Source organism: Typopeltis vanoorti, chromosome 7, assembly GCF_054136105.1.
Source record: "Typopeltis vanoorti isolate ZY-2024b chromosome 7, IOZ_Tvanoo_1.0, whole genome shotgun sequence".
In the NCBI taxonomy this organism is placed as follows: Eukaryota; Metazoa; Arthropoda; class Arachnida; order Uropygi; family Thelyphonidae; genus Typopeltis; species Typopeltis vanoorti.
The window spans coordinates 30,367,347-30,392,711 of NC_143555.1; the positions used below are offsets into that span (position 1 = coordinate 30,367,347).

The window sequence follows — 25,365 nt, forward strand, 5'->3', positions numbered from 1 at the left end:
TCGAGGATAACCATTTTGCAATAGTGTTGTAGCTATTTGAGACAGTTCTGTTTGAACTTCTTCCTCATCAGAGATAAATTTTCTAGCTCGATTTCTCAACATGTGGATGATGCTATGTTTATGTGACCTATGATAGTTTGAAGAGTAATGTAGATATCGTCCAGTGTCCGTAGGTTTTTTGTAAATTGACAGTTTGATACTGTTACCTTGTCTTTTAACTAGTAAGTCCAAGAAGTGTAGCTGTTCGTTATTTTCTACTTCTGGATAAATTTGATTTTATTGTGGAGTGCATTGATTCTATTAACAAACATATGTAGGTTTTCTAAGTTGTCTTTCCATATGATGAAGATATCGTCTACATATCTCCACCATATTGAAGGTTTAGGAGTAATGCTGGTGAAGATTTCATTTTCAAATTCTTCCATGAAAAGGTCTACACATGGTGGTGACAGAGGGCTGCCCATGACTAGGCCTTCTAATTGCTTGAATACCTTGAAGAAATTTGATTGTAGGCAATGCTTGAACATCTTTGTAATATCTGCAGGAAAGAGATCTTTGATAATGTTTATCACTTCTTCTACTGGTACATTCGTGAACAAGGATACTACGTCTAGACTGGCCATTATGTCTGTTTGTGTTATTTTAACGTTTTTGAGTTTGTCAACAAAGTGTTGAGAATTTTTTTAAGTAGGATGCTGTTTGTCTAATTTTTTCCTTAAGTAAGTTCGCTAGGTGCTTAGCCAATAGGTACATGGGGGAGGACCTGCCATCCACAATGGGACAAAGTGGCACTTCTTCCTTATGCACTTTAGACACCCCATACAGTCTAGGAGTAATGGGATGTGAGGATTTAAGTTTTCGTTTTAGTTCTTCAGGCCAAGTATTCATGTTACGGATCAGGAAGTTTGTCTCATTATGGCTCTTCATGGTAGGATCTCTGTTGAGGATTTTGTACATGGAACTGTCAGATAGTAAGTCATTTACTTCTTGAAATAGTCTTTTGAGTTAAGGATAATGGTGGCATTCCCTTTTTTGCTTTCGTTATTATTATTTCTTTGTTCTTTCTCAAGTTCCGAATAGCTTTCCTATCATATGGAGTGGTATTCAGTTAGTATATAGTAGTCTCCCAGCATATTTTCAACAGCAGTCATCCTCTTTATAAGTTCAATTTCCATAAAAATTGCAAGATTGTTAAAGACCCATAACATCAGGGCTGTATTTAAACCAACTAATAGCATCAGACAGGTTCTAAGATCTCCTAAAGACAGTGTTCCATTTTATAAATATCCAGGTGTGTATAATATTCCATGCACGTGCGGTCTTTCCTACATTGGACAAACTTCGATAAGCCTGGAAATAAGACAGAAAGAAGATGTTGGCGATGTTAATCACAACAGAACGATCACCTACGGGTTAGTACATCACTTTTCAACTTCGAACCACATGATAGACTGGAATAATAGCTCTATGCCCTATGTAGACGAAGATTACAGACATCGATTATTTAAAGAAGCAGCAGTTGTGCTACGTACAGGCAGCAACCTAAACAGAAATCAAGGGGCCATACTGAATGATACTTGGAAAAATCTAATTAATTCCCTCAGTTCAACAGAGCTACAGTACGCGAAAAATCATATTACACGTTTGCATGTAACAAGTGTTCATGATGCTGAGTAGAAATGTCACGCGAACATGTTACCTTAGCTACCTAACAGGTAACAATGTTTTTTTTTTCTTAAACCTTTTTTGCATTTACCATTTTTTGTACTGTGCAAGCCTTGAGAAAGCTAGTCAGTTACTAGCGACCGGTAGGCAATTTGTACGAACATGCATACATATTAAATATATGGTCAATTTAACAATAAGTCTTGTATTTTGTAATTTCTTTCTTCTTTCATATAAAGTTATTCAGCTGGCTCCTGTTTACTGGTGAGCTTTGCTTTTACATATTTAATTTCTCATCTAGGCATACATAGTTGAAACATTTTTATTGTCCTCCACTGAGAATGTAGTTAATGTTTTCCCATATTCATACCTGTTTTAAAAGATTATTTTTATTTTGCCCACTTTCATATGAAATTTGTAATAGAAAGTTTTATTGCTGGGTTCCAAAGTATATTACACTTGGCAAGAAAATATATTCTTAGATTTAAAGTTGGTATCTCCCTGGACTCACACTGATGAAACCTAATAAAGGTTGAAACTGGTCTGGATAACAGGCTTTCCCATTATGGTGAAGCACTAGTCTAAGGTCAATAGTGTTGTGCCAACTCTGATTGCTTACACTGGGTTAAAGTTTAGAAGAATATATAATTTCTTGTCAAGTGTAATAAACTCATAACAGCATTTATTCAATTTGGTTCTAAAGACTTATATTCCTAAACAAATCCAGTATATCATCTGCTCATGTTGAATAACTGATTTTGATAAAGTTTAATGCCACTTTACTTCATAATGATTCATACAGATGACATAGCGAGAACAGTATATGCCACCATCTCACATTGAACTTATATTTCTTGTACATCCTAGAGGTCTAACTGCAAACTTACAACTAAGTACATACTATATATTGCAATGCATATTGCTTCATTTACAAGACATAATTGTATTTCCCTTTTTCTTCTGCCAAGAGAAAGTTGTTCTCAGAAAGAGCAAACAGCATTTTCTTGGCATTTATCATATGTTTTTTCCATATCTACAAAACTGAAATATAGATTCCCATGATTTCACTATCTGTCTTAACACAATGTAATCTTGGCAACCCCTGTTTGTTTTGAACCCAGCTGTTCTTCCCCAAGTTTCTCTTTATCTCCACACATGAATTTATTTGCAAAGAGACTTAACTAATTTTTTTAGAAATGGGTTGAACATAGATATAAATCTGTTTCAATGTCTGGAGAGCGTTGCCAGCAAAAAAGTGTAGAGATAACAGGTTCTAGGGAACAACTTTTATTGCAAGACTTTTTGGTATGGTTTTATTATTATTTCGTAAAACCTCCAAGGAATACAAAGATTCATCGAGGGAGGGCACCTACTCTACAACTCTCCATCTGTCACCATCATCTACACTAACACCATCTACTGCCTACCACCACTAGTATTTTTTTTTCTGTAAATTGCATGTGTCCTGAAGGCCGATTTGTCTGTATGTGGGATGAAAAAAACTCTGCTACCTCTGTATGAGATTGGCTAACTCACCTTCAATTGAAAAAAAAAAAACATATAAAGATTCCTCCCATCACAACAAGAATCGAACTTAGGCCTTTTCCAAATGAAGGGTACAACTTACCATCATTTTTTTTTTGGTGAAAGATGACAGGCAGCATGTAATGTACTGTTTCTGATATGGTAGGAGGTGATTTGCAAGTACTTTTCCAATCAATTTGGTGTAGGGTGTTAAGAGCATCTGAGAGGCCTGCTTCACAAAAACCTGATGTGAACAGAAATTTAAAGAAGCCTGTGAAATTTTGATTAACCACCCCAATCTTAAAAATAATGGTGACATAAAAATCCCAAGAATTTGTTTGGCACACATTCAGCCCACTTAGTTTCCAGCAAACCCTGACTTCTCTGAAAACCTGACAGCACCATTATTGGATAGAGATAGATAGAGAGAGAGAGAGAGAGAGAGAGAGAATGGGATGGTGGATGCACAGGTGAGTGAAAGTTGTTTCCAATAGCCTCTACAAGAGAATAGAAGACAGAACAGCCATTTGGAAGAGAGGTGAGTATCTGTTGTATCCCTTTTTAAACTGTATTCTCACATCATCTGAGAAATGATTAAAAATAAATTCATCCAATTTCCTGATATGTATCGTCAAGTGATGTACAGGCTCTCATGATTAAATTTATATTATTATTAATCTCCCATCAAAAAGTTTCTGCCAAATTAGTCTACCACTTGTATATTCTGTTCTAAAGAACTCACTTAATCAACCCACTTAGACCATGGTCTTCCTCTGGGTCTCAAACATCTGTTTTTCTAACCTTTTGTTTCCCATTCTATTTAAGTGACCATGCCACCTTAGATTAGCCCTGCTCATACATTCTTGAATGCAAACAATGTCAAGTTCCTTCCTAATGTCCTCATTTTTAATGATTCTGCCTTTAATGCTATCTGTTTGTGTGTGCGCGCGCACACACACACACACACACACACACACACACACACACACACACACACACACATATATATATATATATATATATATATAAGAGAGAGAGCATCCTTGCACACTGTATAAGGAGGTGTGAGCAAGAGATGAGCATTTTTTTGTTTCATGCAGGAAAAAAAACTGCTAAGTGATATGTATTGCTTAAGAATGGTGAGTAGAAAATGTAAAGATGACGAGTCTTGCACTCCACTAAGGTCTAAAGATGACAAACTATAAGCAATTACATTCAACAAGTCTTTTAAATAATATACATATATACTGAAAATTTTATTTTTCTGAAAATAATATTTAAAATATACCAGATCTGATCTGCGAGTTTACAACTTCTACATCTATCACTTACTATAGAAACTTACTGTCATAAATCCTCATAATTTACAAAAACTACAAGTATTAAACTGTCCTCCTTTATATATTTACTCTTCAGACAATCTAATTCATTCAGCAACAAAAAACGTGAGAAGGATACAATATTGAGACCATCGGATTTCTTTCCTACCGTGGAAAACTTTTTAACAACATGATGATTCTCTCCAGATTGGTCCATTACAGCAATATATCCCTAATTTTAAAGAGATTTAAAAATGCAAATAGTTTTTTTTTATTAAATAACCATTAAAAATGTGCTTTTATATCATATCAAATTATTCAATAAAAGTTAAGCAGCTCCATGAATGTTTATCACAGCCGCAGCAAGGTGAATGAAATAAGTGAGACTAACCAAAAATTAGACAATGAGCAGATTCCATGTGGACTCCACAGAACTTATACAGAATCATAATTAATTGATCTTTGACTCGCATTAAAATAAATATAGAAACTTAGCTTTGGAACAAAGTCATGGAAATAGAGATGCGTACCCACTCATGCACCCATATTAAAAGTTGCACATATTGTTGTAGGATATCAGCTGTTCAGTTAGAGGACCTCTTGAATAAAAAATTGGTTTTAAAAAAAAAAAACTGACTTTATTATGGTCAATTTAATTCAATGATTTTATACTATATTTATTTCAAGCATCAGAAGTATGCATCTAAGAATGTGCACTAAGGCAATCTTATATTATCAATGCCAAATTATGTTTGTGAACAATCAAATACCCTTGTATAGCAACACGTGATTTTATTTAGAAAAAAAAAATCACACACACAACAGCTAATCTCATTAAGGTGGAAAGGCCTCAGAGCCATGATAGGCCAACCATTATAACTGCTTATGGTTATTCAAATTAACTTTATGTTTGTTTAGTAAAACAAAGGCCATCGGGAATTAAGGCAATGAGTTATTAGTATATACAAAACCTGGTTATGCATATAAAATTTACTGGATTCAACTTAGAAAAATGTATTATTTATAGAAATTTCAGCTATATCTCACGACTATCTTTGGTGCAAATAATTAGATTACGGAGAGGTAAAAAAAAAAATATATATATATATATATATATAAAAAGATAAGCCAAAATTTGAAACGTTTTTATATCACATTTTTTGTCTCCGGCTTACCAGCCTGGAACTTGGGGAAGGTTGGGTGCCATAGGTGCCAGCCCCCCCCCCCCTAGTGTGTGTGTATAATCAAGTAAAATGTACAATAAAATTCTCATTGTGACATATGCGATGTTACAAGTAAAGAGCCAGATATGAAATGCCATTTCATATCTAACAGGAATTAGAAATAGAAAATGGTGATATATAAAAATTAATAATAGTGTTTGTTAAAAGTTTATCAAAATTATATCCTGTAGTTGGGCATTTGAGACAATCGTTTCCACTTAAATTCAGTCTATGGAGAAGAGCTTCACTGCTCTCTATATGTAATCTTTGCTATAAGAAACAGCTTTCGTGTATGGATTTTATTTCATTTAAATTCTGTAATGGTGAAAAAACTGCATGCTGAGCAAGACATAACTAGACTCTTGGTATCTAGCATAGTCTTAATGCTCTTCTGAACAGGCCAATGCTATCTTACTCTGACTAAAGCATGATAACCCACATGATATATGCACATGGCCAACTCCTATGTGTGTAACAACTGATCTAGCAACATGATTTGTGTATCAACATAAGTTACGAGAGTCTAAATGAAGGAGGTGTAAATATCATAAAGAGCTTCAAAGCGTACTTTCAAGATTTATTACATTATTATTTCAAGCTGTTGAAACTTTAAAAGAAACTTACTGATATTGATCCTAACCTTGATCGCATTATGCAAGTCTGACAGAATGTAAACAGAGATAAGAGCTAGTATACAGTATGATGTACAGGACAAAAAAAAAAAAAAAAGCAGTACAATCTACCTTATTCAAATAGGTAATATCTCAAGAAAATATACTTGTATGTATAATTATGAACACATTATGTAGTTTAATAAGCTTTCAAACAAGCTCTATTTGTTTTAAACACATACTCCAGAGTTATCTATTCAAATTACACTGCTCATCACTAAATTCATCTACTTTTGCCATGTTTTTTTTTTTAATCAAAATGGCTATAATCCCCAGAAAATACTAAATGCCTCCCTCAAATCCCTTCAGACACAGGACCACAGCAAAACTGTTATTATCCCATACACTTAGGAACATACATCTGAAAAGATGTGCTTGAAAGAGTGCTTATAAATATGAGCTTGATACCATATTATTATTATAATCTGACCTCCATGGGGTCAGAGACTCATCATAGGAGGTACATTCAACTGTGCTTTAAAATGATTCACTGTGTCTACATTCACAACACATTCAGGCAATGCACTCCACTCACCAACCACTCTCCATGCAAAGAACCTGCTCCTCACACCTCTGCTCACGCCCTCCTTATACATTTTCCAGTGATGGCCTCTCGTTCTACCTCCCCTCTCTAATCCTATGAAAAATCTCTTCCATGTCGACCTGATAACAATCCCTGACTACCTTTATATATCTCAATCATGTCAGCCCCCATTCCTCCTATTCACGAGGCTTTGCAACTTACATTCTCTCAATCTGTCACTGACCACCTTTGTGAATCTTCTGTGGACCCTTTCCAACATATCCTAGTCACCATGAAAACCCTGTGACCAAATCTGTGCATAATAATCTATATGAGGCCTGATCAAGGCCTTATACAATGGCATCATAACCTTTCTCTCTATCTGCATGTCAGGGTCCTTGGCATCATTGCTATTATTCAATGTCACGTCATTTACTTGTGTAGTGTGACACCTGAATTTCAGGTCCTTGTCCACTATCACTCCTAGATCTCTCTCATCTCCTCTACTTTAAAGTTTCCTCACCAAGTGTATACTTTGCATTGCATTGTTGCTTACCAAATCTCAAAACCATACACTTTGAAACATTGAACTGACAAGTTCTACTTATCTGCCCATTTGCAACCTATTCAAGTTCTCCTGTAAGGCCATAATATCCACTTGACTCTGCATTGCTTTTCCTCATTTTGCATCATCTGCATATCACTAGTTAAACCCATACTGATATTATTAACATACAAATCGAACAACAATGGTCCCAAAACTGATTCCTGCAGTACGCCACTAGTGACCTTTCCCTTTCGAGATACTGCACTTCTTCTTTCACTACGCGTTATTCCCGCTTCCTATGCAGGGTCCGCGTGTTACTTAGATGTGACTACTTGTTAGTACCACTCCAACCGACCTGTCACCTAGTCTGCCCTGGGGGATATATTTTTTGGCTGTAGAAGCGTATGTTCACGGGGCCAGTTTGCCTGTTTGCGGGATGAAAAACGCCAGATAAACTAGCGGAAAAACCCTGCTGCCCACACCCAAGACCGACTAACTTGGCTATGCCTGAGGAAGATCCTCAAATTCCTCACGTCTTCGACGGGAATCGAACCTGGGACACTCCTTCCCCAGGCATATGGTTGCGAGGCGCAAAGCCACTAGGCTAACCGCACGGATTTTCAGGATACTGCACTCTCCACATACATATACAACTTTCTGTTACCTATCTGACAACCAGTCGCTAATCCAACTCAGGAGTCTGTTATCCAATCCCATCTTTCAATTTATTTAACAGTTTATCATGTGTCTGACAACCAGTCGCTAATCCAACTCAGGAGTCTGTTATCCAATCCCATCTTTCAATTTATTTAACAGTTTATCATGTGGCAGTCTACTGTAAGCTTTTGCAAAATCCAAGTACACCACTGTATATGCATCTGCCCTGTGCAAGGTATCTGTCACCTTGTTATCGTATATAAGTAAGTTAGTAAAACATGATCTGCTTTAGTAAAACATGGCAAACCCATGCTGCTAACCACAGAGATTAGCAGCATGGGTTTGTCATTATCAACCCATTTCTGTATCGTACTTCTTACCAACCTCTCCAGTATCACTAACATATAAACAGTATCTTTAACATTCACCACAACCCCAGATTGGCCTATAATTTGAAGCTACAGCCTTATCACCATCTTTATGCAGTGAAACAATTTTACCCTCCTTTCACTCCCTTGGAACCTGTGCTGTTGTAAAACTCTTATTAAACAGGCATGCCAATACTACTGCTAATTCTCTGTAACATTCCCTTAAGGTGTGTGGTGACATGTCATCAAATCCTATCATCTTATTGAAATCAAGGTTATTTATTTCCTCAAATATCTCCTGCTCACTCATAATTAAGTCATCCTCTCCTATGTCTTCTACACTTAAGTTCTTCATGATTCCACCCTGATCATGATGAAACATCCATATAAATTGATTACTGAATACTTCAACCATGTCTTCTGCAGCAACCACTCTACCATTTTCATCCATTAAAATTATCTTACCATGATCATTCTTCCTTCTACTTGCCACATATCTAAAAAACAACTATGGTTTTTCTTCACCTGACCAATTTCTGCTCATACTGCACTTTTATTTTTCTTACTAAGTCACTCTCCTGGCTTGTTCTTTATCTTTGTACTCTTTAAACTGATTATTACTATTGTACTGCCACCAAAGTACTGTTAATAATTGGTGGATTTTTATATAGATAGAGTATTCATATATATTATCTTAATATTAATCCTACCATAGAGATGATCTCTGTTTCTAACAATTCTTTTTTTTTTATTTCCGAGTGTACCTATATATTATTATATGCACAAGGGTTCACTCCAATTGGTGCAATGACCTTAACTCTTTCAGAATCCAAATAAATCATTGACTCAAGACCAAAATACAAAATAAACACATTTAATAAAACAAAAACAATATATAAACACTTCAAACAACTTTACATAACTACAAATTAATTGGATCCAAGGCCTTTTAAGAATAAACTTACACTTAAGACTAGACTAAACACCTTGTTTGCACAATCACAAAATGTTCATAGCCAGTTTCTTTCTTTCAAGGCCCTTTTCAATAGATATATGACTCTATTCTTCATTTTTACAGGATCCTTTCTCATCACTTATGTAACACACATTAATTCTTCCTGACTTAATTCTGTCTCTTTTCTTCAGTAGAAGTAATAGTCAGATCTGGCATCCTTAATACAGGTGAAACTTCCTAATCAGGGTTATCTCAAACATTCCTTTAGAATGTAAAGAGCAAATTCTTCTTTTATTCACTAAATGCTTATTGACAGTCTTAACTCTTCCAATTAAAAAAAAAAAAACGTACAGTTCTACGATTCCCTTTTCGGAATCTACTATTAATCTTTCAATTAGTGTTACATCCAATATTCCGTTTAAAACGCATATAGCAATCTTCTTCTTTCACTCTGCCTTATCCCATGTTAAACGGGGTCGGCGCACCAATCTTCCTCTTCCAAGTTCTCCGGTCCAGGGCATCCTTTGGACTCCATCCTTTCTCCCTAATATCCTCTGTCATATAAAACGCATATAGCAATATTTTCCTTTTATTCATCAATACTTATTCCACTTTGAAACTTAATAGTTCCATGATTCCTTTTTCGGAATATACTATTAATTTTCTTCCGACTATCACTTAAAAACTTAAGTTCCTTCCGAACCTAAATGTCTGCCGGCCTGTGTTCTAAATTCCTCCCGAATGTTCTCTTGTTTACAGCCGTTACCCAGATACCGAACGCTTTCATGTCAGCTGTCAATCACTCATCAACCTTCTTAGCGAGCATGCACACTCCACGAAAGTGGCAAGCGAGAAAGTTAAGATATAAATAATGGCTGACACATTGTCTCCGTTAACGACAAGAGAATGTCCTCATAAAACGCAAAACTTAATATTTTCAATTATAATAAAATTCCTGTAAGTAAAACAAATATCAAATCTGGTAAGTACATCAATTTTTTGACTTCTTTACATATCACTTTTGACAAAACAATTTCCATAACGGGCACATCGCAAGTGCCGACAATGCGTGTTATGAAAAAAAATTAATAAACATACTAACATAAACAATACGTAAAAATATTCAGAATTTTAATTATGATTATTTCTACAGTACCTTCTTCCAGATTTCATGCTTGAGCTCCTCATTTATCCATTTTACACCTATCTTATTCCACTTTTCGCCATTGGAATACATTCACACATTGATGCTGTTATGTATTTCTTTGTGAATTTCCAAGCAGCATTTATTTCATTACCATTCATCTCCTCGTTCCATGCTATAGCTCCAAGCTATATCCTAAGCTTGTCATAATCACCAGCATTATAATTCCATATATATCTTTTCCTCACAAAAATCTGCATATGGCTAGCCACAACCCTGATAATCACTTAATAATCACTCACCAACTGAAGGAAAGTGTGAAATCCCACTCACAATTACTTCCTCTGATGAAATGATCACATCTTAAATTCAATCTTCACATGCCCTCCATGATGTGCTGCCTGAGACAATTATTATTATTATTATTTCGGGCTATTCCAGGGAGTCCTTAGACTCATCGAGGGAGGCCCTAAACATCATGTCCACACAACTATTCGACATTCTCACAGGATCTATCATACCTTGCCTTGTACTTGCTCACTGTCATAGCACCCACAACAGTCTCTGGCAGCTTATTCCACTCATTTACCACTCTAAAAGTAAAGAACCCAGTTCTAACACCCCTGCTAACCACACTCTTGCCCAGCTTCCATAGGTGTCCCCTAGTTCTCCCACCACCAGTCCTGATCTCAAAAACATCCTCTGAATTAATCCTATAGAATCCTTTTAGCAATTTGAATGTCTCAATCATATCTCCCCCCTTTTCCGCCTATCAACTAGTTTCTGCAACCCACAAATCTTGAACCTGTTCTCATATGGTTCATTCCATAGACCTGCTATCATCTTAGTCACTCGCCTCTGGACCCTCTCCACCTCCTCCCCATCAAGAAGGAACCGAGGTGACCAAATCTGGGAACAGTAGTCGAGATGAGGGCTTATCAGGGCTCGGTACAGAGGTACAATAACTTGCTTGTCTCTGTTCGTTAAGGTATTTTTCAACAACCAAGTGAGTTGATGAGCTGATTTAGCTACTTTTGCAATGTGAACCCTAAACTTCATCTCCCTATCCACCAACACGCCCAAGTCCCTGGCCTCATCAATCTCTTGGAGTAGTTCCACCTATGTGGTATACTGCTGCCAATGTTTTCACCCCAAAATGCATAACCTTACATTTTGTCACATTAAATTGATGTCTGTTCTCCTTAGCCCAGAACTCCAATCTATCTAAGTCATCCTGCAAGACTTTGACATCTTCTGCATTCACTATCGCCCTACCCAATTTTGCATCATCAGCGAACAAATGACCTGTTCCACTCAGATCCTTCCCTATATCGTTAATGAACAGATTAAACAGCAGTGGTCCAAGAACAGAACCCAGCGGCATACCGCTAGCCACAGGCCGTCTTTTGGACTCTATTCCTGAATAAACTACTCTTTGATATCTCTCCATCAACCACCTACCTATCCATCTCACCAACCCTATATGCATTCCCATATGTTGTAGTTTATGGATCAGAATTCCATGTGGTATCCTGTCAAACGCTTTTGCCAGGTCCAGCAGTATCACTGTAAACCCATTTCCCTTATCCAGTTCAGCCTTCACCTTGTTATAAAACTTGAGCAAGTTACTGAGGCATGATCTACCCTTCACAAAGCCATGCTGTCCCCTGTACAGTATCTCATTTTCATCAATCCATTCCTGTATTTTTCCCTTGACTACTTTCTCCAAGACCTTAACAACGACTCCTGATATGCTGATCGGTCAGTAATTTGCAACCATTGTCTTGGATTCTCCTTTATGCACTGAAACTATTTTACCCTCTTTCCACGCCTTCAGGACTAAACCAGACCCGAGACTCAGATTAAACAACATGGTCAAGGGCACTGATAATTCCTTAGCCGCTTCACGCAAGACCCGTGCCAGTATACCATCCAATCCCACAGATGTATTCACATCAAGGTACTGTAATAGACTATTCACCTCCACTTCATTCATCACAATTCCTGTATAAACTAACGGTTCCTTCATTTTTTCAATGTCACCACCTGGATGATATACTTCTGCAAAGTGCGCGCTCAGTAACTCCACTATATCGACTGATTCAGTGACCTCCTTACCATCGTCATTCCTTAAAATCATTTTGCCATGTACAGTTTTTTTCTTGCTTGCAGCATATTGAAAGAACTGTTTGGGATTCTCTTTTGCTTGCATAGCTAGTTTCCTTTCATAATCGGCTTTTGCTGTTTTTAACACACTTGTTACCCTTCTGGCCTGCACTTTATACCATTCGTGTGCCTGCAGGTCACCCCTTTCTTTAAATACCCTCCACAGTTGTTTCTTTTTTTGCAGCTCAAGCTTAATGGTATTATTCATCCATTTAACACCTACTTGTTTTACTATTCGGACCCTAGGTATACGATCAGCCATAACCTCCTGTAAATGCTCCTTGACCACTTCCCATGCTCTGTCGACATCCAGCCCTTGCAGTTGTACATGCCATGGCACTGATCCAAGCAATCTCCTAAGCTTGTCAAACTTGCCAGCACGGTAATTCCACATATACCCTGTCTTAATCAAAAATTCCACACCTTTAGCCACCTCTCAGGTCAAGACCTTATGATCACTCGCACCAATAGGTGGCAACATGGTCATATTCATTATAGTTCAAATTGTGAGATGCTATTACAGGTCAAGCACTCTCACACCCCTAGCATTTTCAATTACATGCTGTCTCAGATAGTTATCCCTTAATAATTGAATAAAATCCATTTCTTCCTCACATGTGTCTTCTCCTCCTTCCAATCAATGTTACCATAGTGGAAATTCCCCATAATGATTACCCTCCTTCCACTCATTTCATCAATTTCCCTATGCATACTATCTCCACCATCTATTCCACCACCTGGTCTATAGCAGCACCCAACTGTATATTTTATTCTCCCAGTCTCAATCTCACACCAAATAGCCTCAAATGAGCTCCTTTCACTATCCTGCTATACAACCTCAATTCTCCTTGGCTGCAGTTCATCAGCTATCATCAGTAACATCCCCCCCCCCCATTTTATTCTCTCTGTTTCTCCTAAACACACTATAACCTACACATTCTATCCCACTAACTATATCCTCTGCCGTCAGCCATGTTTCACTAATGCCAATAACCTGTCGCCAGGAATAGCCAATCAAGGCCAAAAATTTTTCCTTCTTGTTCCTAATACTCCTGGCATTAGTATACACGAAACGCAGTGATCCCTTTGTCCCACCCCTATCTTGATGCGTTATTCTAAATGTCCCATTCCCATTTTTTGTCCTTAGTGCTGGCTCAGGTACATTATATACATTTTCACACTCAACTATCTCACTGAAGTTTGCATATGCACTCCCCCTCCCCTCCTTGGTAGTTCTAGTTTCCCTGGTTCTGCACATCCATTTTCACTTCATTCAGGAACACTTTTTCCAGTCTCCGCACACCAAGTCCATTCAAATGCAGACTATCCATCTTGTATAAATCCTTTCGCCCATCAAACTCATTCCACACGTCCACAAATTCCACACCACACAGTCTGCATAACGTACGCATAATGTCATTTGCGATTATGGCCCTCCTTCTAAACTCCTCTCTGTCATACCGCGGCAAGAGACTCGCCATTTTAACGCTGTCACTCTTTTCTTTCGCTACCTTTAACAATACTTTCAAGTCGTCTCTCATAAAAAATTTATCAACTTTCAATTCATTGGTACCCGCCACAATTATTAATTCTTTCACACTATGTTTTTGCACTCTAATACTCTCACATCTTTAAATTTCGCACCCGGCAAGTACGATTTTGTTACACTCCTATCTATCACTCCTCTTAATAACGAGCCACCATACAACACTCTTTCCTTCATTTCAGAAACTCTCCCACTCTTACGCTGTATGGTGCATACATTCCACACACATCATGTCGTATTTTTGGAAGCCATTATCTTACGTCGCATTGGCACCATATTCAAATCTATGAAACGTATCGTTAAATACTGAATTAAATAACAGAATTCACACCAAAATCACAAAACTACCAAAATGAGACAATATTATGTTATGATTTTAACCTATATTCTAATTTTCATTCAAAATTATACTTAGCTTTCAGGAGCTCCCTGAAAATACGACCGGAATCGTTCTCTCTCAAGAACTTGAGAAATTTATTTTCCTTATTCCCAAATACTATCTTTTCATTTCTCTCATCTCGACTACTGTGCCCAGATTTGGTCACCTTGGTTCCTTCTTGATGGGGAGGAGGTGGAGAGGATCCAGAGGCGAGTGACTAAGATGATAACAGGTCTATGGAATGAACCATATGAGAACAGGTTGAAGAAACTAGTTGATAGGCAGAGGAGGGGAGATATGATTGAGACATTCAAATTGCTAAAGGGATTCTATAGGATTAATTCAGAGGATATTTTTGAGATCAGGACTGGTGGTGGGAGAACTAGGGGACACCTATGGAAGCTGGGCAGGAGTGTGGTTAGCAGGGGTGTTAGAGCTGGGTTCTTTACTTTTAGAGTGGTAAATGAGTGGAATAAGCTGCCAGAGTCTGTTGTGGGTGCTATGACGGTGAATGAGTTCAAGACAAGGTACGATAGATACTGTGAGAATGTAATCGCATAGTTGTGTGGACATGATGTTTAGGGCCTCCCTCGATGAGTCTAAGGACTCCTGGAGTCGCCCGAAAGAATAATAATAATAAAAAAAATAATGATTCCAATATACAGAGTCCGTCAAAAAAAATGTATACACACTTCAGCAAAAGAAAAATCTGCATAAAAATTGTAATACTAAATGTATACAGACATCAAGGAATGAATACAAGTTACCTTTGACTTCTACAATTATACGAGGTTCAAAGTGATTACCATTAGCGTCCCGACACTTATTATTATGGCAAACTACTGCTTGGGCAACATTGGCCAAAGTGTTCAGTGGGATTGCTGAGCATGCCGTTTCAATTTCTTTTCAAAGGGCCACCCAGTGTAGTTGGTTTTCTATGATACACTGCATCCTTTCGAGTTTCCCCCTCTATAGGTAGAAGTACAAGGGGGGGTTAAATCAAAGGGACATGGGGGGGAAACTCAACTGCACCTCTTTGTCCTATCCATTGTCCCTGCAAACTCTCATCGAGGTAAGCTCTTACATCTCAGTGGAAGTGTGGTGGTGCGCCATCTTGTTAGAAGAGAAATTGATCATTCCCATAAAGTGCATGAATGGCAGGTGAAATGGATGTGCATAGCATGTCTAGGCACACTTGACCAGTAACAGTACCTCCAAAGAAGAATGGTCCTATTAAAACCCCTAGATGACAATGTACACCAGACATTGAGCCCTGGTAAATTGACTGCTTTGTCCACATGAATGCCCAGATTTTCTGGAGCCCAGTAAACACAATTATGCCAATTCACTGTTCCATTAAGCTTAAATTGTGCTTCATCAGACCAAACCATCTTCCTCACAAACTCCTTATCTACCATGTATTGACGACCTCACAATACTGCATTCTTCGATTATGTCTTCATTCATTGCATGTAATAATCTTGGGATGTAAAATTTCCATTTGGTTGCTTTAAAAATGCACTGTATGCTTGCACTGATAACTCCTGTATCACGTACACATTGTATGGCAGACTTCTGTGGCAAGCTTGTAAACTGTTTCAACACCATAGTCGAGGAAACAGGAACTGTTGCTGTGTGAGGCCTCCCAGATCTTCCCTTGTACACATCACACACGATACCATAGGTCTCAAACTTATCACAAATATATGCAGTTGTCAGGCGTATTGGAGGTTGTGTTGCAAACTCATGCCTCCATTGTCGAACTTCAACATTCTCAAAGTTGAAATACACTTTAAAATGGTCTTGCATTCCTCGAACGACAATCGTGCCTCGCCATTTTGTTTGGCTGTCCTATCGGTCACATGTTGATGATAGTATTTATGTGAGTAACGACATCTTTTGAGAGAACATCATACTACACATTGCTACTGTAATTTGATCCAACTTCGAGTGTATACAAGTGTGTATACATTTTTTTTAACGGACTCTATATACTGCCATAATTAAAATTCCTTTGTTCACTAATCCAAATTGTGTACACATTTCTTCATCACCACCCTCAACTTTCACAGGCCTATAGCAACATCAACTAAATATGTCTTACTGTCAACTTCCACGTTATACCACACTGCCTCATAGCCAGTGCCACTACTTCCTTCTTTCATGTCTACCTTATGTGGACATAATTCCCCTACTATCATCAACAGAACCACCCTCCCTTCTTGTCCCCTCTATCCCCATGAAAAATATTATATCCTTCCATTTCTATTCAACCATGTTTCGCTTATTTCAGTGATTTTGGAGCAAATAATTCGATCACCGAAACCATTTCATCTTCCTTATTTCTGATACTTCAGTCTCAACTTCCCCACCCACACTGCAATATACTCCACTTTCACTTTTAACACAAATTCTTGCTATGCCATGTTTCTCTGTCCACCTGGACTCCTCCTGTTTCCCTGTTCCTCTTGCGTTCCCTTTCTCTCTTCATCTCTCACACTGCTACTGTTTTCACTGCAAAGTACTTCTGTCCCTTCAGTACCACTCTCCTAATTTTTCACTTCATCTCTTGTTTCTGATTTCTTGCACACATTACACACTGCTTCCATCCAGCAACACTTTTTTCAGTGCACTCATTCTGAAGCCATTCAAATGCAACCCATCATGCCTGTATAATTTCATTCTTCCTTCAGACTGTTGGAATATCAGCACATGTACCAAAAGAGTGTTCAGCTGAATTGGCTATGACCAGGCTGTTTAATGAGTCTCAAAATGGGGAAGATTCCACAGAAATGGAAAGAATGTATGGTAATTCCATTGCACAAGGGGGCAAAGACTGATGTATCCAAATACTGACCAATTAGCATCTCAGGAGTGGTGGTGAAGATTTTTGAAAAATTGGGTAGGGCTCGCATTCAGAAATGGATTGACAGTGATTCTCTACTTTGCAATGAGCAACATGGGTTTACTCAGGGAAGGTCATGTTTTAGCAACTTGCTCACATTTTATAACAATATTACCATTGAACTATAAAGAGGGAATAGATACACCATGATACTTTTGGATTTTGCTAAGGCTTTTGACAGAATACAGCATGTAGACTGTTGCATAAATTGGAGAATATAGGTTTGGATTGTAGAATATTAGTGTGGATAAGAGAATGGCTGACTGACATATCAAAAAGTGGTATGGGGATACGAGTCTTCAAGATTTAAGGTAACCAGTGGTATACAACAAGAATCAGTGCTTGGTCCACTGTTATTCAATCTATACATCAATGATAATGGGAAGGATTCGACAAGCGACATACAGCTATTTGCTGATGATGCAAAGATGGGTAGGGTAATCAGGGATATTGCTGATATGCAGTACTTGCAGAATGATTTGAATAGGTTAGAACTGTGGGCATGGGAAAATGGATGTCATTTCAATGTCAGTAAATGAGTTGGTGAATTGAGTGGTGGAGACAGAGTTGTACAGTAGGTGTGCTCTCCTCGATGAGTCCTTGGACTGCCATGGAGGTGTCACATAATAATAATAATAAATATAAAGTAATTCACTTCAGCATAATTAGATATCCAGTGTCATATTATATTAGTGAGATTATGCTTGAAGAAACTCATGAGGCTAGGGATCTTGGAGTGTTAGAGACAGGAAGTTGAAGTTCGGGGACTATGTAGCAAAGGAATGCTCAAAAGACAATTCCAATGCTGAAACGAACGTTCACATGTAAAGATCAGGATGTTATTTTGCCTCTTTACGAGGCCTTGATATGACCTCACGGACTATTGTGCATAGGTCTGGTCTCCTGGTTTCCATCTGATATATTATTATTATTATTATTTCGGGCTACTCCAGGAGTCCTTAGACTCGTCGAGGGAGGCCCTAAACATCATGTCCACACAACTATGCGATTACATTCTCACAGCATCTATCATACCTTGCCTTGAACTCGTTCACCATTATAGCACCCACAACAGACTCCGGCAGCTTATTCCACTCATTTACCACTCTAAAAGTAAAGAACCCAGCTCTAACACCCCTGGTAACCACACACTTACCTAGCTTCCATAGGTGTCCCCTAGTTCTCCCACCACCAGTCCTGATCTCAAAAACATCCTCTTAATTAATCCTATAGAATCCCTTTAGCAATTTGAATGTCTCAATCATATCTCCCCTTTTCCGCCTATCAACTAGTTTCTGCAACCCACAAATCTTCAACCTGTTCTCATATGGTTCATTCCATAGACCTGTTATCATCTTAGTCACTCGCCTCTGGATCCTCTCCACCTCCTCCCCATCAAGAAGGAACTGAGGTTACCAAATCTGGGCACAGTAGTCGAGATGAGGTCTTATCAAGTCTCGGTACATAGGTACAATAACTTGCTTGTCTCTGCTCGTCAAGGTATTTTTCAACAGCCAAGTGAGTTGATGAGCTGATTTAGCTACTTTTGCAATGTGTCCCCTAAACTTCATCCCTTATATCCACCAACACGCCCAAGTCCCTGGCCTCATCAATCTCTTGGAGTACAGTTCAACCAATGTGGTATACTGCTGCTAATCTTTTCACACCAAAATGCATAACCTTACATTTTGTCACATTAAATTGACAACCATTCTCCTTAGCCCAGAACTCCAATCTATCTAAGTCATCCTGCAAGACTTTGACATCTTCTGCATTCAGTATTGCCCTACCCAACTTTGCATCATCAGCGAACAAATGAATTGTTCCACTTAGATCCTTCCCTATATCGTTAATGAACAGATTAAACAGCAGTGGTCCAAGAACAGAACCCTGTGGCAGACCACTAGTCACAGGCTGTCTTTTGGACTCTACTCCTGAATAAACTACTCTTTGATATCTCTCCATCAACCAACCACCTATCCATCTCACCAACCCTATATCCATTCCCATGTGTTGTAGTTTACGGATTAGTATTCCATGTGGTCCAGCAGTATCACTGTAAACCCATTTCCCTTATCCAGTTCAGCCGTCACCTTGTTATAAAACTTGAGCAAGTTACTCAGGCATGATCTACCCTTCACAAAGACCATGCTGTCCCCCCCCCCTCCATACAGTATCTCATTTTCATCAATCCATTCCTGTATTTTTCCCTTGACTACTTTCTCCAAGACCTTGACAACGACTCATGATATGCTAATTGGTCAGTAATTTGCAACCATAGTCTTGGATCCTCCTTTATGCAGTGAAACTATTTTCCCCTCTTTCCACACCTTCGGGACTAAACCAGACTGGAAACTCAGATTAAACAACATGGTCAAGGGCACTGATAATTCCTTAGCCGCTTCACGCAAGACCCGTGCCGGTATACCATCCAATCCCACAGATGTGTTCACATTAAGGTTCTGTAATAGACTAGTCACCTCCATTCATCACTATTCCCGTATAAACTAATGGTTCCTTCATTTTTTCAATGTCACCACCTGGATGATATGCTTTTGCAAAGTGCGCGCTCAGTAACTCCACTATATCGACTGATTCAGTGACCTCCTTACCATCGTCATTCCTTAAAATCATTTTACTGTGTACAGTTTTTTTCTTGCTTGCGGCATATTGAAAGAACTGTTTGGGATTCTCTTTTGCTTGCATAGCTAGTTTCCTTTCATAATCCGCTTTTGCTTTTTTTTTTACCACACTCGTTACCTTTCTGGCCTGCACTTTATACCATTCGTGTGCCTGCAGGCCATCCCTTTCTTTAAATACCCTCCACAGTTGTTTCTTTTTTTGCAGCTCAAGCTTAATGGTATTATTCATCCATTTAACCCCTACTTGTTCTACTATTCAGAACCTAGGTATACAATCAGCCATAACCTCCTGTAAATGCTCCTTGACCACTTCCCATGCTCTATCGACATCCAGCCCTTGCAGTTGTACATGCCATGGCACTGATCCAAGCAATCTCCTAAGCTTGTCATACTTGCCAGCACGGTAATTCCACATATACCCTGTCTTAATTGAAAATTCCACACCTTTAGCCACCTCCCAGGTCAAGACCTTATGATCACTCTCACCAATAGGTGGCAACATGGTCATATTCGTTACAGTCAAATTCTCAGATGCTATTACCAGGTCAAGCACTCTCACACCCGTAGTATTTTCAATTACATGCTGTCTCAGATAGTTATCCCTTAATAATTGAATAAAATCCTTTTCCTTCCTCACATGTGTCCTCTCCTCCTTCCAATCAATGTTACCATAGTTGAAATCCCCCATAATAATTACCCTCCTTCCACTCATTTCATCAATTTCCCTATGCATACTATCTCCACCATCTATTCCATCACCTGGTCTAGCAGCACCCAACTGTATATTTTATTCTTCCCAGTCTCAATCTCACACCAAAGCCTCAAATGAGCTCCTTTCACTATCCTGCGATACAACTTCAATTCTCCTTGGAAGCAGTTCATCAGCTATCATCAATAACACTCCTCCCCCATTTTATTCTCTCTGTCCCTCCTAAACACACTATAACCTACACATTCTATCCCACTAACTATATCATCTTCCGTCAGCCATGTTTCACTAATGCCAATAACCTGTCGCCAGGAATAGCCAATCAAGGCCAAAAATTCTTCCTTCTTGTTCCTAATACTCCTGGCAGTCAAATTCTCAGATGCTATTACCAGGTCAAGCACTCTCACACCCGTAATATTTTCAATTACATGCTGTCTCAGATAGTTATCCCTTAATAATTGAATAAAATCCTTAGTATAGTATACACGAAATGCAGTGATACCTTAGTCCCACCCCTATATTGATGCGTTATTCTAAATGACCCATTCCCATTTTTTGTCCTTAGTGCTGGATCGGGTACATTATATACCTTCTTACACTCATCTGTCTCACTGATGTCTGCATATCCATTCCCCCCCCCCACCTCCTTGGTAGTTCTAGTTTCCCTGGATTTGCATATCCATTTTCACTTCATTCAGCAACACTCTTTCCAGTCTCCGCACACCAAGTCCACTCAAATGCAGGCCATCCATCTTGTATAAGTCCTTTTGCACTTCAAACTCATTCCACACGTCCATGAATTCCACACCACACCGTCTGCATAACCTGCGCATAATGTCATTTGCGATTATGGCCCTCCTTCTAAACTCCTCTCTGTCATACTGCGGCAACAGACTAACCATTCTAACTCTGTCACTCTTTTCTTTCGCTACCTTTAACAATACTTTCAAGTCCTCTCTCATAAAAAATTTATCACCTTTCAATTCATTGGTACCTGCCACAATTATTAATTCTTTCACCCTCTGTTTTTGCACTCTAATACTTTCACTTACATCCTTAAATTTTGCACCCGGTAAGTACGATTTAGTTACACTGCCATCTATCACCCCTCTTAATAACGAGTCACCATACAACACTCTTTCCTTTATTTCAGAAACTCTCCCATTCTTGCGCTGTTTATTTACGTTAGCCGAATCACTATGGAAAGAGTTTTGCAGGTGCTCTAATTGCCACTGTGCATTTTGTATCACTGCGCACAACCTAGTGATCTCACTTCCTACAAATAATTCCTCATTATTTTTATCATTTAAACCATTTTCTCTCTCTAAACTATATACTGGAGAGAGTGCAAAGGAGAGTGTTAAAAATGATATTAGCATTATGGAATAATGATTATGAAGACAGATTGAGAATTTGTAGACTGTAGACACTAGCAAACAGGAAAAAGAGGGAATGATATGATTGAGACTTACAAACTTCTGAAAGGATCATACAGGATTTCAGTTGGAATTTTTCAATTTATGGAGGGTGGACAAAGGACAAGAAGGCATCCTTGGAAGCTGAGAATGAATGCCACTAAGAAGGGGATGAGGACTAGATTTTTCTCTCATAGGGTTGTGTGCAATTGGAATGGATTGCCATTGGATGTTGTGAGTGCAAGCAGTGTGAATGAATTCAAGAATAAGTATGATAACTGGTGCATGTAGTATGTGGCTTCCCTCGATGAGTCACTGACTCCCTGGAGGTCTCTGTTAATAATAAACACATGCCATACATCTACACACAGTACTCCCTTCTCCTCACACAGCTCTGCTAGCATATCATTTATGATTATGGCTCTCTATCACAACTCATCATTGTCATACAGCAACACACTGAAAATCTTTCCCACTATACTGTTAACTTTATTTGCAATTACATTCATCATCATCAAATTCCTGCCATGTATTCTCAACGGGTATACAGGATATGATAGTACTACATGAAAAATTTACATCATTACTAACTTCCTATATACAATTTTCCTCCAAATCAGTCTGTTACTGTCAAGACTCCAACATTATCAGATCTTATATTTCTATCTTTTAAGGCACTTTTTACTGTATCAATCCACCTATATCTTGGTCTTCCTCTGGGTCTTTTTCCTGCCAACCTGGCAGAAAACAAGTGACCATACCACCTGAGATTAGCTCTGCTAACTCATTCCTGGATGCTGACAATGTCAAGTTCTTTAGTAACATCCTCGTATTTAATACGATATTGCCACTGATGTCATCTGTTCATGTCCCTAATCTTTCTCAGGTCTCTTATATTTGCAATCTCTAGTCTCTGGTCAAGAGTCTTACTTCTGACCCAGCTCTCAGATCCATAAGGTAAAATAAGTTTGAACACTGTCTTGTATACAGCTAATTTAGTGTTTTCACTAATTTCTCTCTTATTCCATATAAATTTATTCAGTTGACTTCCCACCATACCAGCTTTATTGATTCTGTTGTCTATTTCCATATTTAATTTACCATCTTTATTATGCCAGCATTGTTGGCCGAGTGGTTAGCATATCCGCTCTCTAGCCAAAAGGCTGCAGGTTCGAATACTGCCATGGACATAAATGTTTGTGATTGTCTGTGAAAATAGTGGTGGTCAGCAGTAGATGGCACTGGTGTAGAGGATAAAGGTAGTTGCTGTTAGTGAAGTGGTGGAGATGGAGAGTTGTACAGCAGGTACTCTCCCTCGATGAGTCTTTGGACTCCATGAAGGTAGTATGTAATAATAATATCTTCGCTAAAAATCGTGCATAAGTAGCTGAAATGTTTCACTTGTTCTATAGGTTCTCCATTCAATGCAGTTGATATTTTTAATGCTTCTGCCTATTTTCATTGTCTTTGTCTTGTTATTACTGACCTTCATACCATATCTATTACAACAGTTATTCAATTTAGTCAGGGAATCTTGCAGACTTGTAGCAGATTTATTTAGAAATATAACATCATCTGCATAAAGCAAAGAGATGACATTAACATATCCAATTTTGATATCAGGTTTAATACCACATTCCTTCATAATGTGATCCATACAGATAATGAATAACAGAGGGGATAATGTACATCCTTGTCTGACACCAGATTTAACATTAAACCATCTTCCTGTCCTGTACTTTCTTCAATTCTAACTGCTGACTTAAAATTCAAATCAAGTCTAAGTATTGCTTGATATAATGCCCCATTGACACCATATAACTGTAGCAAACTGAATAAATACCTTGTCATATGCCTTTTTCAGATCTACAAAACTTAAATATGGATCTTTGTTATATTCCCATGATTTCTCAACTATTTGCCATAAAGTGAAGATCTGATCCTGACAGTCTCTATTTGGCCTCAATCCAGCTTGTTCTTCACCAAGCTTTTCTTCCACAATGTTTCTCAAGCATACTCCAATCATCCAGAATTCGTCCCTCTGTCCAGGCCTTCTGAACTATGCAGTGCAGCTACTGTAAGACTTTTATATCTCCATACCTAAGCATTTCTGATCAAATATCATCTACTCCTGCTGCCTTTCCACATTTCAGGCCTTTGATGGCTTTTTCTATTTCAAGTGTGGAGTAATTACTTCGAAAAATTGCTAAATGAAACAAGCAGTGATAGCACAGTGGTAAAAAACACTCAACAGGCATGCAATCAGGAATTGACTGTGAAAGCTAAACACAGTGTTTAGCTTTCTTACATTTGTCTCTGTATTCACTAAGAGCACAATCTGACTTATTTGCCAGGAACTTTTTATAGGTTTTCTTCTTTTCCTTCACTGCCTCTAACTTCCTGCGTGAAGTTCTGATTTTTCTATCCTTGCAGACAACCTCACCACTGCCTCTCTGGCTGAATCAATCAGTGTTTTCGTCAGGGCTTGCCACTGAATCTTCAAGGTTCCTGTTCTCAAACTCTTAAATTTTTTCTTCAATAATGTTTGGGTATTTTATTCTACATTTCACGTCTGAGAGCTGCTCAACTTTTATTCGCTTTAAAACTTTCTTACATGTTCTTTTTTTCAGTATGAAATTCAATTTTATCCTGCTCAAGACTAGATGGTGATCACTTCCAATTTCTGGCAAGGGGGGGAAAACATCACCATCAACAATAAAATAGTCAATGAGACTTTTCTTATTCCTGGCCTCTTCTCCCCATGTGAATTTTTGCACATTTTTATGTTTGAACATTGTGTTAGTAATAACCAGTACATGTACTTAGCAGAAATCCAACAGGCATTTGCCATTATTATTAGTTTTGCTCTTGTCTCCAAATTTTCCCAAAATATTTTTATATGACTGACAATCATTTCCTACTCTTTTATTTAGATCCCCAACAAGGACAAACTTTTCCTTTTTCATTGTGTCAGTTGCTTTCTCTAAAGCCTCAAAAAATTCCTCCA

The 25,365-nt window shown here is 38.2% G+C and overlaps 1 protein-coding gene across 1 annotated transcript in view; it reads right to left on the minus strand.

The window, feature by feature from the left end:
• The window catches only part of LOC150104548 (TNF receptor-associated factor 5-like), a 132,973-nt gene that overhangs the window by 46,892 nt on the left and 60,716 nt on the right, over positions 1 to 25,365 (minus strand). The window contains exon 4 of the mRNA XM_090395762.1: positions 4,535 to 4,740. Coding sequence (XP_090251888.1) covers positions 4,537 to 4,740 — 204 coding nt within the window. The 3' untranslated portion in view covers positions 4,535 to 4,536. The remainder of the gene's footprint in view (positions 1 to 4,534; positions 4,741 to 25,365) is intronic.